This window comes from Poecilia formosa, unplaced genomic scaffold, assembly GCF_000485575.1.
Source record: "Poecilia formosa unplaced genomic scaffold, Poecilia_formosa-5.1.2 Scaffold402, whole genome shotgun sequence".
Lineage (NCBI taxonomy): Eukaryota > Metazoa > Chordata > Actinopteri > Cyprinodontiformes > Poeciliidae > Poecilia > Poecilia formosa.
This window is the reverse complement of record NW_006800341.1, coordinates 205,724-223,889: the sequence shown is the minus strand read 5'-3', so window position 1 is coordinate 223,889 and position 18,166 is coordinate 205,724. Positions and strand designations below refer to the sequence as shown.

The window sequence follows — 18,166 nt, the reverse complement described above, 5'->3', positions numbered from 1 at the left end:
AGAGCTATATAATATTACTACATAAAGCTAATTTTTAAAGTTTAATCGGTAATACTGTCAGATCATGATGTCTTGGTTAATGACAAGTTGTCATAACAAAGATATTTTCAATGATGTCAACTTTGTATTAAAAGTGTCATTATTTACCGAATGACACTTTATGACAACAGTCATAAATATTTATGAAGACTTATTGATGTTCATGACAGGTGTTATGTCATGTTTATGATGGTGTCATGACAGTCTTATTCACCCCTCTTTAAATAAAGTGTTACCAAAATTTCATAGTCATGTTCAAGTCTTGGGAAACAGAATAGTTTGTATAGAAAACTATGCACAACTATTCTGTGCATAGTATTCAATGTTTTATGACGTTTTATCCCGTTACTGACAAGATGACATGATTTAAAAAAAGATGAGCTACTGTGCTTTCTTTCTGTGTACTCAAAAGCTTTTAATAATAAATCCTTCTCACAGACTACTATAAATGCAGAGTATCGCTGTAACTGGGTCAAATGCCTGCGCCATCTTGTGACGTAATCAGGGTAAGTCAAACCGTAAACATCTAAGGTTGAATACACAGAAGCAGAGGAAGTTGTGAGAGATTTCAGCAACAATGACTCCAATGGTTCTGGGGAGGAAAGGTCTGACGGTGAAGATTTGGAGCTGAACATCTGTTGCCTCCAAGTTACTGAATGGTAATAAACCAATCTGAGTCAAACTGTAAACAAGTTTACTGAGATACACTGAATACACAGGGTTTACAGTTTGACTTACCCTGATCACAAGATGGGCAGCGCCATCACAAGATGGTAGTTCATCTGTTTAAATCATGTAAGTAGTTTTACTGTGTCTTTGACACTTTAAGTCAGAAGTAAACATCATTATATTTTTGAGAAACAAAGGTGATACTACCTCTCCAACCATGCCATTCCACACATTGTTGATCTTCTTTCCATGTTTTCCGTTGGTAACCAGATAAAGATCGTAGGTAAACTTGACGTTCCTGGCAATCTTCTTCAGAATGTCGATGCAGAAACCTTTGCAGCACTGTTTGATATAGGCACCTCCTGATGTGCTGTTTCTGTAACAAACACAGAACAAAAAGCACACTTTTAACCAGATTTTATTTACAAGACCACATGGACGCATGCCAGAAGTAAAGATGTCTGCTTGTAACCATCTAAGCTGCTTGTGCACATCTGTCGCTTCAGTCAAACTATAAATGTGGAATTACAACAGGCAGAGGAAACGTGAATGCTGCTGAAAGGCAGAGAGAGACAGTGTGCTGTGTGTCTCCCTCAGTGCCAGCTAACCAAACCAGATGAAAACACAGGGGTACTGAGCAGATGCTGCTGGCTTTAAATAGTCACAGAGCAACCAGCCCACATGATTAAATAATCAGCCGTCCTTTTCGTCACTACCTTCTGTTCCTTTTATCTCCTTCATAATAAAAAGTTTACCTGTGTGTATTTGCAGTCTCACACACACACACACACACGCACACACACACACATGCATGCACTCACACACACAGTGCATGCACAGAAAGAAAACAAATATTTAAGTGAACTTTTCTGACAGTCGTCCCTAGAGGACCTGGGAGCAACAAAAGAAATTGAATTGTTGGATCAAGTGATTCTCATAATCTATTAAACCCTACCAGCCTTTTTCAAAAGCATTTCCATTAAAACTTAATTTCATTCCCATGTTGGCCATCTTTGATGTAACTTATATGGATCGTAACTCCATGACCTTTTCATGTGGCATTTTTGCTGAATCCAATCTGAGAGAAAATTTCATGAAGAACTGAGAGATTCACAGAGCACAGAAAACGGAGAATGATAGTAAAAGATGTGAAATATCAAAAGATTAAAAAAAAACATGGAAGTAGAAAGTACTATGAGTTCAACATCTGTGAGTATGGACGATCTGTGTCCCTGGGGTTCAAATGCACACACACTGTATACATTATCTCTTCCCAGCTGGGGCCCATCAGAATCCTTATCTCATTCTGTAAACACACATTTATACATAAGTGAACATGCAACAACAGCGAATTGTCATCACATTTGTTTAACTTTTGCTATGAAACAACAAAAATGTAGCAATAAAATGGAAGAAGTGAGAGTGTGCTTATGGGCTGGACAGTAACTTTTAAAACTGCTGTGAAAAGTACCAGCCTAGAGAGATTCCTCCTATATCTCATTGTTACACCTTTCATTTTTGTTTTTCAAGCAATCTCAAGGTGGCGTTTTAGGCGTGTTTTGGATTACTGTCCTGCTGCGCAAGCCAGACTTTGTCCTTAAGGGTTTTCTGTTTCAAGGTTCCAATCCATGATTTGGAAAAACATGGATTGTTCTCTCTTTGCTCAGGTGTGGTTTTCACCTTTCTTCGCCAATTCTTCCTGCATGTTCTATTTATTATTACTAAATCTACAACCACTAAATCTACAACCATTTAGAAATTCAGGCCTCAATTCAGGCCATTGAGGCCTGAATTTCTAGATCAGTGGTTCTTAACCTGGGTTCGACCGAACCCCAGGGGTTCGATGAGTCGGTCTCAGGGGTTCGGCGGAGGTAAAGACACACTTGTGTAAAGTTGTGATGACGAGCCCCGCTTTGCCATCACTTGCTGCAGAGGATCACGTTACATTGCTTAGACAATCAGTGCTGTGGAGGAGCACTGATTGAAGGAGTTTCACTCTCAGCATGAATTTGAACTTGTGTCTTTAATTACTTCAGCAAACCCCCCAGTTTTTACCAAATTCTGTAGCTTTCAGTGTACTTCTAAATCTGCTCCTTAGTCGCATCTTTTCGGGATTGGTACTGCCTCTAGTGGCGTGGGGGTGGTAACACAACTAATATAATTACATTACTAAATTAGAATACCGCAAAGTCTTCATTATTTATTATTAATTTTTCATTCTCTTAAGAATGTAGAGCTAATAAACAAGACTTTCTCTCGATGGCCAACCTGTTGAAACTGTGGCAAATTTTAAATACCTTGGGTCATTCCTGTACAGTCAGCTCAACTTTGCTGAAAACACTGACTTGAAGAACTGTTCTCAGAGACTCTACCTTTTAAGAAGACTTAGTGATCTTGGGGTGACCCAACTAATGTCTTGAATTTGGGGGGAAAAAAATCATATTTTATTTATCACTACAGAAGGGTTCAGTGAATGTGCATATGAAACTGGTGGGTTCGGTACCTCAAAAAAGGTTAAGAACCACTGTTCTAGATGTTGCTTTGGTTTACTTTGTAAACCCCTGGTTGAATCGTTGATTCACTCTTATAGAAATTCTGGTAGGCAGTACTTTTGTTATTATCTGGATCTGCATAAAGGCTCTCACAAGGCTCTCGCTGTGGTTTGGGTTTCTTTAGATCAGGGGAGTATGTTTTCCTTTTTGTGATATTTTAGCTTGTTTTGGGTTGTCAGACAGATTCTGCTTAAATCATTTCTTGATTCTAAATGTCTGGCAGTAATCCAGCCTCTGTATGACAAGTGAAATTTCAGTTCACTTCACTTTTTTAAGTCCCTGACGGGCAAGCCATTTGCAAGGACAAGTTGTGGCGCCCATCACACATTCACACAAGAACTGAAACAATTAGTGAGATAAAAAATGAGAAAAAAATCTCAAGGTAAAGGAGATCATTTAATAGCATACATCAAAAATAAATATAAACTCGAGCTAAAACTAAAATTAAACTTAAGTAAGTCAATAGTAATCTTAACTCAGACCATTAATTAATTGCTTAAAACATGAATGAGTGTAGAGATAAGAGAGTTCTTCAGTCTATTTGTTCAACACTTAAATAGAATACAATCTGCTACCTGAAGCTGAGTGTGTAGTGGACGGGTGGAATTTGAAAGGACTTTTTTGGCTTTAGACACTGATCTGGATTTGAATAAATCCAAAATGTCTCAAATCAGCAAAGGAAATTTGCTGATTTGATTTTTGCGAATTTGATTATCATATTGATAGATGTAATAAAACAAAATTTTCATAAAAACACAATCAATGTTAAAGGCTTTTTCAATACGATATGTTACAAGTAGAAGCTTTAGTATGTGTTCACAGCCAAGCACACCAGGAATCCAAAAAATAAAGTGAAATCGGACAATATTTGCTCAATAAGATCAACATGAACAACAGTCATCTATTGTCAGAGGCGTATGGAGATAAAAAGTCAATGAAGCAGCAGCAGCAGTGTAAGGCCCATTGTAACCTTAGGCCAGATCTGAATGTTCTTAATGATGTTGTCCCCTGCATCTCTGAACACCATAATGTACTGTCTGTGAGTGGCAGAGCAGCAGCTCAGCCTGATCTGTTTCTGGGGGAAAGGCTTTGAGCTAGTGTTTCTGCCAGGCTGTTATGCACAGCTGATTGCCCTTTAATCTGCAGGGTTTACATCTGGGCTTTTGACATTCTGTGCACTGCATCCTGATATCTCCAGGAACGGTTGAACGGTTGCTGAAAGTTTATATTTCATTAAGATTTCTTTCAATACGATAAAGGCCAGTGTGTAAATCATTAGTAATGACAGCCTACAATAAGCTATAAGTACTGTTGTATTTCATGTCAAAGCTTTCTTCAGACAAGATTAATTTGCACTGGACTTTAACACCACACAATGTTTAGGTTAGTCTGTGTCAAGCAGACTGTGTACTATGCTGATGCAGTGTAATACAAAAATCTTTAGTCACTCTTGTTTTGTTTTTACTTTGCTTCCAAAAACACACTCACAGACAGTTTTGGATTCTTTTTTAGATGTCCTGAATAATGGCTCTCCTCAGGACTGTCAGGAGAGGACTCAGTGAATCAGGCTGTCTTTGAAGATTTCTATGCTGGAGTTCACTTTTTAAAAAAATGTGTGTGTGCATGTGTGTGGTTGTCATACTGAGAAACAGGGACACAACGAGAAAGACATGCATCATAGCAACCACTTAGATTAGCAAGACTGTAGGCATGAACAATTAGATGACCGAGTCAGCTCACATGGGGAGTTTATCGTGCAATCAGACCCGCAACGTTTTCCTAGGGAGCATTTACACTTCTGTACAAGTCAAATCTTCACAGGCTTCTTTTTTTCTGCAAACCATCTAATTGAGCAGTTAATAACTCTCTAATTGAGGATAGTAAATAATATATGCCACACTTAGAACAATGCATGTTGCAGTATTCAGTCCATCATGAAAATGGGACTTCTGCAAACTCACCACGATTTAGCCATCCCTCCTCCCCCCAGGGCTGTTAGGCAGGGAAAGGTGAGCATTAATCTAGGAAGTAGCCAAGAGGCCAATACCACTGCAGAGACCCAATGCACAGGTGGGATAATCTGTCACCAGGACAACTATGTGGTAGAAGATGTGCTGGTACAATGAGAAGAAAACGAAACCTTCAGGCCAGCATGGAGAATGCTCACACATAACCCTGAACAAACCACCTCTATGGGTAAACGTGGGGGTAGAAGATCAGGGTTGATTAGACTTTACTAAAAAAAACACTTTAGTCTGAGGCTGAGAATTAATTTAATTAGATAGATAGATTAATCAATTAATCTGTCTGTGATGTTGTGATTGTTGTTTAGCACTGATATATAAATAAACTTTGACTTGAGTAAAAACAACCAATGAAAATAGTCAAGACAGCTTTCTAAGATTCAAAGAAAGTCAGGGGTCTTAAAAAATACAAAAAGAAGCGATTGATCACACTTAATTTTTTTTGCAATGAACTTTAAATTTACTAATTTTACACTGCAAGTTAAGTCAGTTATGAATTCCTAAAACTTTTGCGGTAGATAAGATCAAAGTGCAAAGAGAAGCATACAAATTATTACATGTGGGTGACTGGTTTTTAAAACAGCTGGACCTCTGAGGTTACTGGAAACAGAAAATTTCACAAAAAGTATGTACTTTTTACAACAAAATATTCCAGAGTAATTCTACTCCCGACATTTTGCTGTAGAGGAGTGTCTGAGAGAGGAGTCAAGGCCAGGTGAAATAATGACAACACTGCTGCTGGGAGCTACAAGTTAAGTTTCCGCTCGTGGTGAGAGAGGATAGATCATAGCCTGCAGACATGGTGAACAACTCCCGAGGTGTGCTGGATGCCAGAATATGGAATTTGATGTGAACGGCCACTGGCAGGCAGAGGGGAGGAAGATGGGTGGAGAACATGGGCAGACAAAAAAGGAGAACTTGGAGAGGTTGACGATGGGGCAGACCACATATAGCTTCTGAACAGAATAGTTGACGCACCCAGAGCACTGAGAGGTTCAGGAGAACAGGTGGGAAAAGATACTTTAAACATCTTTTCACTTTCTGGCCTCAGACGTGCAACAGCAGCTTTACTGGAGCTGGATTAATACTGCTGAGTCAACTAAAGTTTAGCTTTAAAGAGGGCAAAAATAGCAGAAGTCACAAATTACACAAGTCAGAGAAGAACAAATCAGAATTACAATTAACACTGCCAATTTATTCAGAAGGTTATTGTTATTTGTTCTGTGAAGGAAATCTTTAGAAGTCTGTTTAAACAGCAAAATATCAAAAATATTAAGGAAATTCCCACCAGTAACACTTCTGAAACAAACAAAAAAAGTAACAGTTTATAAAATTTAGATGAGCTGAGTGAGTTGTTTCAGCTCTACTCCAGAACAACCAACCAAACCAATCAAGAACCAATCAAAACGTCCGTTAATCTTGCACAACCAAACTTTTTACAAGCAAGAATCTTTAAAAGTGACAACCTCAAACAGATTTCTACAACTTCCAGCATGTACAGCACATATCACTCTGTGCAGTAGAGCAGAAAGATTATATTATTATAAATTGACACTTTTAGGGGTAAAAACCTTTGGCTAAGTGAGAGACAAAGAATTTCATAGGCCATGGCTAATCCTTTGTAGGAAATCCCCTCTAGAACGGTGTATGGGAATCAGGGCATAACACAATGATCTTTGAAATAAAATTCAGCAGGAACCCAAAAAAGGCCTTGTCACTATCGTGAGCAAAACCTTGAGAGTAAATTGCAAATTCAAGACCCCTGACTTCTGGGCAGAAGACTGTTTTCTCACTCAGACAAAAGCTTTGGTCAGTTTGAGGATCGTGATCCTGTCAAAATCTTCCAGATAAAATCCAACACGATCTCAGCTCCCAACCTTTCCACAGAGAGACTGCTGAAAAACAAACAGAAGGTTGTAGGTTCGATTTCAGCTTCCTCCTGTCATGTTTCCATTTACCCCTGGACAAGGCACTCAACCCTAAGTTGCCTGTGTATCGGTGGATAAATATGTGCATTTGTGAGTGCAAATGGGAACAGTGACTCTTCTGTAAAGCACTTTGACTGGTCAAAATGACTAGAAAAGTGCTATGTAAGTTCAGTTCATTTGGCAATTCCAACTGCCTCCCTTTTGAAGAAAACACCCATAATTCAGTTTATTATTATTATTATTATTATTATTATTAACTGTTAGCTCATTTGTAACACCCCTCCAATTTTTTGAGTTTCTTCCCTTCCACAAGTTTGTCACCACAGTTTGCTGGAGTTCTGACTTGTTCTGCAGAGGGAATGAGTCAGAACTCCAGCTCATCTAAAAGGAGCACAAATGAGGCAGCTCATTTTGTAGGCCACCTCACTCACACATGCCTGTTCAGATCTTCCCACAACTTCTCCATAGCACTGAGACCAGGACTTTGTGATGGCCACACCAAAACACTGACTTTTTTGTCCTTAACCCACTTTGTAACAACCACTTTGGCTGGATGCTTTGGGTTATTGTCTACGTGGAAGACCCATTTAAATCCAATGTTGTATTTCCTAGCTGATGTCTTTAAATGTTGCTTTGTATAAGGTAGATAAGATACATTCTTGCATTCCTGTATTTTTGAATTATAATGTAGGCTGCAGATTTAGGAGGCGTTTCTAATGTAAAATGCTGTGTAAAAACATAAAGAACACTGCAATGGGCTAAGAGGATATTACAATTCATACTTGAGATGAATTGTAATATCCGTAAACTTGAGTGTATAATCAATAGCTACACTACTTAAAACAAAATCTATATTACTAAATTACAAAACAAAGCACTAATAAAGCTGAAGTGAAAGAAAAAAATGGCTGCACAGTAAATTACATCTGAGCAAAGAGCAATAGGGAGAAATTCATTATCAGTTCAAGAAGAAAAAACCCAGATCAAACTAAATGAGAACCTGTCTTGTAAATGTGTCCAACCATAAGTATTTATTCCAGTGAAAGCTACATACATCTGGATATCAGTCCCCTGCATAAACAGATGGTGAGTCATTATTATATAAAATGAAAATGTGTGGGCCCAGGATGGAATACAAGATGATGAGCAAAGAGCAGCTGATTGACAATTGTGTTGTCAGACAGACTGAGCTCGGTTAGAAAGGTGTGATTACGTTTCAAGGATGTTTAATACAAATATAGATGAAGAAGGACCTGCTTTAGTTTTATTGGATTTACTTTAGGAGCATTCTCTTATCACCTTCTAAAGGTGAGATTCCTTGCAAATTGATTCATAAAACCTGAATTTTTTTTCCTCATTTTACTTTATTACAGCCATAAACCTTTAATAAACAAAAATCTGGAAAGCATTGTAAGGACTCAGCTCCCAAGAATAAAACCTTTGTGGGACAACATTTTGTGTGTGTGTGTGTGTGTGTGTGTGTGTGAGGAGCACTAACAGCATTGGACATCTATAGACAGATATTTTTTGCATATCTTTCTTCAAAAACAAGTTAAGCTTATACAGATTGAATAGAGAACAATTTAAGTCTTAGCACAAATGCATAACCGGATCTGGACATTGAACAGCCCACTGTAACACATTGATAATGTTTCATAATCTAACTTGTATCGTCCACAGCTTTATCCCTGTTCTGTCTGCTGTTCTCCTTGGTCCTCATGATGTGGTTTATTCACTGAATAATAAATATAAAAAAGTTCAAAGGCCTCTAAGCAACAGCATAAATACAGGTGGTTTACTAATTAGGCAACTTCTGAAGGTAATTCACTGGTCCAGATATACTTTGTGGTAATGGGGGCTGAAAACATATTTTCACATTTTTATAGTTATTCTACTGTTTTGGCTGGTCAAAAAAAAAAAAAGTGAAATAAATTGCTTTCTACTTGTCACATGATATTATGCGTAAAAGCTGTATGCTGTTTCTGAAGCACAGTCTGTAAATCTTTGTCTGAATACTTTATAAATGTGACTTTTAACTTGAGTTGTGGTTAGCTGTAGTTCACTGACATCTGGAGTGTTTGGGTACTTACAGCTTGACATGTTTACGACAGGGCACAGAGTTCCTGTTGCAGGTGCCGGTGAGGATGTCTACATTATCCACAACGACAAAAGGCTTCTCCTCCAGAGTAACTATGGAGAGGTGGTTCTCATCAGCATCTTCATCCCCATGGGCGTTATACCTCGGCCACACTGGGAACATGAGCGACAGCGTCCCGTTTTCCCAGCGGCCCATCTGTGTGCACACAAACAAAATCAGACACAAGAATCCTTATCGGTCTTTTACTTCTTTTTTTTTTTTTTTTTTTTTTTCTTAGATCCTCATCAAATTTAATAATAATAATAATAAAAAACCCTTTTATTGTTACCTTCTCCCACTTTCTTTCACTGTTCAACACAATGACAACCAATCTGGGGTTGGCCTGGTAACCATCTGGAGTAAAGGATAGATCTCGTCCTTCGTTCCACACATGCATCATATGTCTGCGGCCCATGGAGAGTTAGAGAGCAGAGGGAGCTGTTGTTACACATCAGTCACAGTTTGTGCACAGGAGCAGATACATTTCAAATAAAACACTAAACACTCTGTAATCGCTGCAAGAGGATCCTCTACAAATCAATGCTGTCTTCACCCACTGTGTGCATGTGTGCATGCCTCAGAGTGTGAATCTGTGTTGTGAGTGGGTGGGAGGCAGAGTCAGAGGGCATATATCTCTTCCACCAACATTCTGCATTGATTCCTTCACAGATGTACGCCTGAAAGACAAGTCACTGGTGCAACGAGGGTGGCCCCACTCTCTTACTCAAAACAGCTCTCCTGCATGTGCAAACAGGCTTTTGGTGAAACCTTTATGCTTGCTAAAGCGAACCAATGGAAGGCAGCAAAAGAGTCAGCAGTGATGTGAGACTAAGAACACACTCACTTTGGTTAAACCACTTTCAGACAGCAAGCTTGATCTGATGGTTAAAACATGATATAATAGCTTGAATTCCCAAAGGGAGAAAGATGGGCCATCTGAGGAAGTTTAAGGAGAAGACTAAATTACAAAACAGACAAGCACTTCCTCTTAAATAATCCATTTTGACACTGAGTTGACGGATGATGCTTGACAACAGAAACCTCGTCTGACCAAAGCAAAAAGGACAAAAATTAGCCCCACGAACATTTCTAATTTAATGGTATTAAATAAAGAGAGTAGCTCTCCCTTCTGATTTTTACTAAAACAAGAGTTAGGGACCCTTCAAGAGTTGTTGACCCTTGAAAGGTCAATGCATAAGTTGAAATATTGTGACTGAAAGTCATGATGAAAAAGAAGAATTTGACTGCAGATTTGCATTAACCCTGCCGGTGAAAAATATCATAATGTATGTTGTTTTTATCAGTTTTGTGTTTCTATGATGTGAAGCACTTTGAACTGCCTTGTTGCTGAAATGTGCTGTACTAATAAATTTGATTGATTGAGATTTGGGGAGACTTCTCTTTAATTCATGTAACACGTCCTTAAAATTTATGTAGGAACGCATCATTTATGTGATCATAAAACAAGATCATTATTTAAATTTTGCAGAAACTACATTCATGGAATGATAGTATGCATTTTTAAAATATTTTTCTTAACTCAACAACCTATTCTGTATTTGAGATATATATATACCATATTAATATTTTGTGATCAACAACACCACGAAAAAACATTTCAGTTTATCTACTTTGACAGCAAAAACAAGAACCTGCCAACATTCAGAATGCTGGGCATAGTCAGCATGAATGCTGGAAAGCAGGGATCGTATCTTTAATAAACACTGGTTTTAGAGAACAAGTGTGTCTTTGGAACCCAAAATGTTCATTGCAATAGTTAGATGCTGCTTCATAGGCATAAAATGCAGCCTCACTTGTTTCAATACAGTAGTCTAGATATCTTCTGGAAGTTTACAGCTAAGTGAAGTAATTTATGTAACAGGTGTCAGGTCAGTAAAGCTAAATAGGCAAGTAAAAGAAAAAATGTTGGCATTTATTGATCAAATAATTAAAAAAAAACATGTAGTATCTATAACACGGTTGTTATTACACACATATTGATTAGGATTAACACAAACTCTGGTTTATGATTGCTTATTGCATAATTAGTGACATTATTACATTATAATTTTTGCAAACAACAAAAAGAAACAACCTCTTCATTTTGTTTAGAGTTGTTTATGGCTAAATTAGGGTTAGAGTGTGGATTTTGATGTCTTCGATGTTTTTAATGTTTTTATCTTTTCTTTTTATTTATTTATTAATTTCATTTTATTTCCCTTTCTCAGTGTTTCCGAAAGGTTAGAGTCCTTGTCGAACGGCATTTTGACTAAAGTCCGAAAGGTTAGAGTCCTTGTCAAACGGCGTTTTGACTAAAGTCCAAAGGGTTGGAGTCCCAGTTGACGGCGTCTCAACTAAAGTTCTACAGCTTTTTATTTCTCTTTCTCACTGTTTACGCTTTAATTATGTTTTTTAAATCTCTTTCTCTTTCTCACTGTTTATTACATACTGTATTTATTTTAATTATGTAAAGCACTTTGAAATGCCTTGCTGCTGAAATGTGCTATACAAATAAAATTTGATTGATTGATTAATTGTAATAATCTCCTCAAATGTAATAATGCTATAACATAACATGGAATAAACTGTTACAAAATGCATTCTAAGATTTTATTATATCTTATATTATTATATACATCTGTAATATATATTTAATAATGTTTTAATACATTTTGAATCCTCAGTTTACTACATTATTGCATACTGTGGTGTTGTTACATTTTGCAGGGTTAGCTCCATTGTTGATACACCCTCTTTCAAGCACAAATAATTAGCTCCACATAAACCTACGCAAATACACATAATAGACACTTTTGCTCTCTATAATTTAAGCTGTCCCTATTATATATTACAATGGATTCATTTATTAGTAGCATGTTGAGGTAAATATACCTTAATGTTTGAAAGTTCCTCATAGTGCAGCAGGTATGCCCTTGTTGCAATAAATTGCTGTGGTTGAGTATGTATTGCTAAAACACCATCACAGTTTACTCTGGGAATAAACTGTCTCCTCCTGTTTGAATAAAATCTGTTTAATCTGAACAGCTGAAACTGCTGTGGTTCTAATGCATGCCTCAAAAAATTGCTTGATATATTTATATTTTTATGTCTTGGTATTCATGTATAAGGACTTGATCCAGAGCTTTATTCTCAGGAAAAAATACAACTGTAGTCACTGTAAAAAGAGCTTCACTCTTTCCTAGTCCTATTGTTTTATATTAGAATATATTAAAAGTTATCTAGACATTATCAGATTGTAAAATCAATAACTTAAAGTGATGTTTTCTAGTCCAATGTTTCAGTTCATTGGGGTCTACAGTGCAGATATTATTATCTGTTCTTTTAAGATCACAGTAATTCAGTTTAATACATCATATTTATTTAGCGCCAATTCACACCAAATAACATCTCAAAGTGTTTGACAAGAAAAACTGGTTAAATTATCAGAACTATACAAGCAGACCACAATGCAGACTTAACTCTTTAGATTGGCTTTTGGTTAATTTTGTTCATTGATTTTAGATTCTTTTATTATTGATGTTTCCTTTTTTGTAAAGCACTTTGTGATTTTTATGTCTGTGAAAGGTGCTATACATTAAATAAATACTTAATGTAAAATCTAATCAAGTAGAGTCATTTAACCAGATTTACTCCTAATGTTTGTCAGGGCCTGTAAAACGTTATTATTTTCTCTTCCATCATCATGTTTCTGCTCTGCTGCAATGTTTGGAATTGTTATCTTGTTTAATGATCCTGATTATGCTAAGCTTCAGCTGTTCAGATGGCCTGAAGCAGAGGACAGAATGTGGTCAACCAAATGACCCTCATCATCAGTCCTTCAGCTGACACGAGGTGTTTGCTGTCATATGTTCTAATTGGTAGGTGCTATGTTCCAAAGAACACTGCTCCATTGTTCACTCAGACAGAGCCTTGCAAACATATAATAAATCCAAAATGATTAATACACTTGGCATATTTAGTTTAAAAGTTGAAATTTTACGAACATGTAAAATTCTTCTCTGCATAGTCAACCAATGTTGACCAATAGGAGAGAAGTTGACAGGCTTGCTAACGCCACCTTTTCCTGTTTGGCACTTTACCTTCCAGAGAGAGTCAGATGGGAAAATAAAAGAGAACATGAGAAAAGAAAAATAATCTGTAAATAAACAGACAAAAGAGAGAAAGGGATAGGAGAAAACGCAAAGAGGACATGATTCATTAAAAAAAGAGAGTAATTAAAATAAATGAATATGAAAAAAACTAACAGTAATTTGTTTTTAGTTAAATACAAAATATAGCAAAAAGAAAATGAATAACAATATAATAACAATAACAATATGATTGTTTCAAACAAGAGTTATTTCTACTCTCTTTAAAGATGGAAGCTTGTTTTTCCTCCTGCTCCCTCCCCCGTGTGCCCTGCTTTGCTCTATGTCCTCTGCTGTCTTTTTAGGAAATTCTTTTTGCATATCTTCAGAATTGCAAATTATGGATCTGATCTCTCAACACAGTTGATCAAATTTTCTCAACAAGAAAACCGGACAGAGTCAAATCTGAAAGCTGATAGGTTAAAAGAACCAACAAAGCTGCTGTTTCATTTGGTTAGCGTAGCCCTGCCTGCTACAAGAATAATCTTGTTCACCCGTCATTACGCATTCCAAGCTGTAGATATAAATAACTTTGTCATCTCACAAAAAGTAAAGCATCAAAAGCATAAACAGCAACTTCAATATTTCCTATATTTTCCTAACATTTCCCACAAACAAAGCCTCACAGACATATAACATTTATAACATACTTCCCTCCCTCCACTTAAGCACCCCCTTACACACATCACAAGAGACAATGCATCACATGAAACACAGGGGAATGGACTATTGTCAAAGGAGTTTGTTCAATGTTAGCTGAAGCAACAAAGCTATTCTTAAAGTGGCTTTTTTCCAGTCTGTGGTGCATGGAACGCGTATGGTAGCTGTGTTACTCAGCTTGTCAGTCGAAATGTGCACTGTTTAAGATGCTATGTTGAGTGTTAGTTTTTTTATGATGCTGACAGCATAGTGAAGAAACAGGGGTAGCAGTAGATTAGAATAGATTTAGATTAGAATATATTTTTTAGATGAAACCTGTACATTTGAAAGTTTTGGCTCCCATGCTGATTTCTGCAAGGGGTTAAAATAAGGAATCTATTGTGTGTTTTTCTACACTTTTCAGGTTAGTTTCAGTAATTTTAGAGCCAGATGAAAACCAGATCTTTTTTTTGTCCTCATGTGTTATTTTTCCTTGATTATTGTAATAAAGAAGGTCTTTTATTTGTGGGAAATTGCAAAAAATTAGCCGTTGTTTAAATAGCATTTCAATCAACAAGACATTGAATATTCCTGCTTTTATTGTAAAGGTTCCACATTTTGTTCTCTGTAGCTGTAATACATTATGTGACCTTGGTGTGAAAACTTCTCCAAATGCATGAATGAGGTAGAAAAAAAGGTTCTCCAACAAAATTACTTTAAAGCAGCAAGAAAAGTGACAGCTTATAGTTTTAGCATTAACACCACTTACATCGCAAAGACAATTTTTTTTATAAACTCAGAGAATAAATCTCGTCTCCAACCTGAACTATTATACAGCTCACACATACTAAAGTCTAAGATTTTAATTCCTGCGCAGCCCGAGTGATGTCGGATCCAGCAGATTTGATAGTGTTTTTTAAATGCCAGATTATGTTGTCTTGTTTCTTTGTCTCTGTCTCACGCTGCTGATGTTCACACTCCGACAAAGATGGAATCTAGACTAATGCAATGCAGGAGTCCAATCAGTCTCACCTCCTCCAACTCGGGGAAAGGAATCCAACCTCAAAATCCAGCTTCACTGTTTTTTATTTCTTGTTGTTTTTATAAAATCTAATAACTTAATGAGACAAATTACATTGTTATAGGACACATAATAAAGTTTAAGAAAGTTGCTATTAAGAGTTCTACTAGATCAGCATGTTAACAACACCATTATTGTTGGAGGCTTAATATATATTTTAATGAACTAATAAGGAGGATGACAAAATTATGACTCCTATTCTAATGAGGGAGCTCATAGTTCATTCTAGATAAACAGAGCTGAGCAACATGACCCTTATGTGTTTGTTTGTTTAATATAGACTTTGGAATGTATTATTTCATATTTTGGCCATTGCACATTTCATATTCATGAGGCAGTTACAATATCACAGAACAGAAACACAAAGACGAACAGCATGGAACAGTCCTGTGATTATGCATTCATATTTCTACATCTTTCTCTTCTCTTATTGTCTAAAGAACCTGACAAGGACCCCGTCACCACAGACAGCTGCAGGCATCTGTTAATGACGTATGCAAATATAGATCAAATCATAGACCACTACTTTACATGTACGAAGTCAGATTTTCTTTTCAAGCAGTCATCATCATAAGTTCTCCTTACTTTTTGAATGTTCTTTATATCTTTGCCTGTTTTTATTTTTTTTTAACTCATTCTCTTTCCTAATGTTGGGTTCCTCCTAGAGTCCAGAAACATGACTTAGGGTGATTGTTTGCTCTGAATTGTTCTTAGCTGTGGGAGTGTGTGTGCATGTGTGTGTGTGTGTCTGTGTGTTTGCATGGTTTTTGGTCTTGTCTGTGCTTCCCTGGTGACTTGTGTACCTCAGGGTGTACCCGACCTCACCAGCCCCTAAACTCTGAATAGGGGCTGGTGACTTATCTCTGTCCAGCCATCACTTTTTGATATAATTACTGAAAGAAATTAAAGTTTTCCCTGATACTGGTATTTTGGGAGATTCAGTTGTATGAAGTGTTTTAACAGAGAACACAAAGGAAAAGACAGTTGACTCAAGACTTTTGCACAGTACAGCAAACATGAACATAGCTGCTAGGAGATGTGTGCTGTCCACAGAGTTGAATGACAAAAATAGCAAAAAGAAGAAAGCTGATAAAACCTGCTATACAACTGAGTTATTGGAAGTACATCCTGTCATGAAGCAGAAACACATCCACATCAGAAGCTGCTGAGCTCCAGTTAACACAGAGCAGCAGCAACATAAAGGTCTGCCTTTTACTGTTTTGTCTTTTAGCTAAGGAGACACAATTGGCTTCAAAAAGCTGCACACAAAAGCTGACAGTGTTAAATGTCATTAGAAATCACAGAGTTTAACACTGCTGTCATCTCAGCTTCCTTTCCAACACCATCCCTCTCATTAGAACATTAAAAGGGTTATGCAAGACTGCTGAACACTGAGCTACAAAGACAAGCTGAGTTATGCAAGTCTGTAGACCCCAATTTTCTTACACTGTGGGTTATGCTCACACATAAACCCACTCACACACACATGCATGTCATAAAAACTCACCCGCGCAGGGCACTAGGTGGGAGCTTTCCTGGGCTCCTGTCTGATGGCGTGCTGATGCAGCCGGCCTGGGCCTCCGGCAGATCCCCCTTCTCCCGTAGCATGGAGGAGGCCGCAGTGGAAATAATGCCCACCCCGTCCCGCACCCGCGTCTCCAGTGGGTACTCCCAGTCATCATAGGATACAGAGATCATACCCAGGGGATACACCTAAAAGGAAAACAGTGGCAAAATTACTTCAATTCAGCATCGTAACCCCAATTTGTAACTTTTTTTATGTATTCCTCTGAGGTGTCAAAGTTTCCTCTGCTATACTAAAATAATTCAAAGCTGGAAGTTCCACAAGTATGAATCTTTCTTACACTGAGCATCTCCATCAGTTCATCTGTTTAAATCTTTCAGCCTATCCTCCGCCTTCTTTATTCATCTCAGTTTGGTGTTGACTCTATAGTATAATGTTTATACTCAGAAAAAGTATAAACATTCATCTCCAGCCCAGAGTCCAACAGTGATGTGACACTTCATGTGATGTCACTGGTTCAAAACTATGGAATTTATTACCTTTTGAATTGTGGATCATCAATGACCTCATTTTGTTTAAATATAAGCTAAAGCACATTTGTTTAGAACGAGACAGAACTTGAACTAAACTTTGTTTAGAAATGTGACAGTGACACTTTAATATTTCTACCCATGTTGGAACATTGCTCTGTTCTATTCTTTATTTTTATTAGTCCACTAATAGAAAGCACTTTGGTTCAGTAGTCACTGTTGTAAAGTGCTATCTAAACAGTATTTCACTGATTGACTGACTGACTGACTGACTGACTGACTGACTGACTGATTGATTGATTGATTGATTGATTGATTGATTGATTGATTGATCAAGTGAATATATTCCGACATCTACCATGGGAAGAGCAATTACTTGCATCTGTAATACCATATGTTAAGAAATGTCCTGCTTTTAAGACTGTTGTATTCGTGATTAATTTGACCTCCGAACAGAAGTGTGACTAGAAGTTTTTATAGCTTTCTCATTCCCCATCTTTATTGTATCTAACAGACTTAATCCTTCATGTCATTAAGATGAGAAAAAGTTTGGACATTTTACTGAATTAGCACACTAATAACTTTTTTAAGTTGTCGGTTGCTGCTATATTGTTATTACATCCTAAAATGCACCACATTTTCCCAGTTTCTGACATGGTGACATTCTTGGGTAGGTTATGATTTTCTTAAAATCTTTTTCTTCATCATGCTGGAATAAGTTAGGTTTCTGGAGACTGAAAGTCACCTTGTCAGCGAGTGACCACTGAGAATTATCATGTCAAGTTTACATATGGTTTTCAGGGTTGCAGCCTAATTTTTACCTCAAAATTCCACACTTCTAAATTCCCAGGTTTCTCAATGGTTCGTTTTTTTCTATGTGTATACATATATACA

The 18,166-nt window shown here is 37.1% G+C and overlaps 1 protein-coding gene across 1 annotated transcript in view; it reads right to left on the bottom strand.

Annotated features, from left to right (window-relative positions):
• Nucleotides 1–18,166, bottom strand: part of LOC103154809 (glutamate receptor ionotropic, NMDA 2A-like) — a 108,386-nt gene that overhangs the window by 28,203 nt on the left and 62,017 nt on the right. The window contains exons 6-9 of the mRNA XM_007576226.2: nucleotides 16,725–16,930; nucleotides 9,639–9,753; nucleotides 9,303–9,505; nucleotides 916–1,084 (exon numbers count right to left, since the gene is read on the bottom strand). Coding sequence (XP_007576288.2) covers nucleotides 916–1,084; nucleotides 9,303–9,505; nucleotides 9,639–9,753; nucleotides 16,725–16,930 — 693 coding nt within the window. The remainder of the gene's footprint in view (nucleotides 1–915; nucleotides 1,085–9,302; nucleotides 9,506–9,638; nucleotides 9,754–16,724; nucleotides 16,931–18,166) is intronic.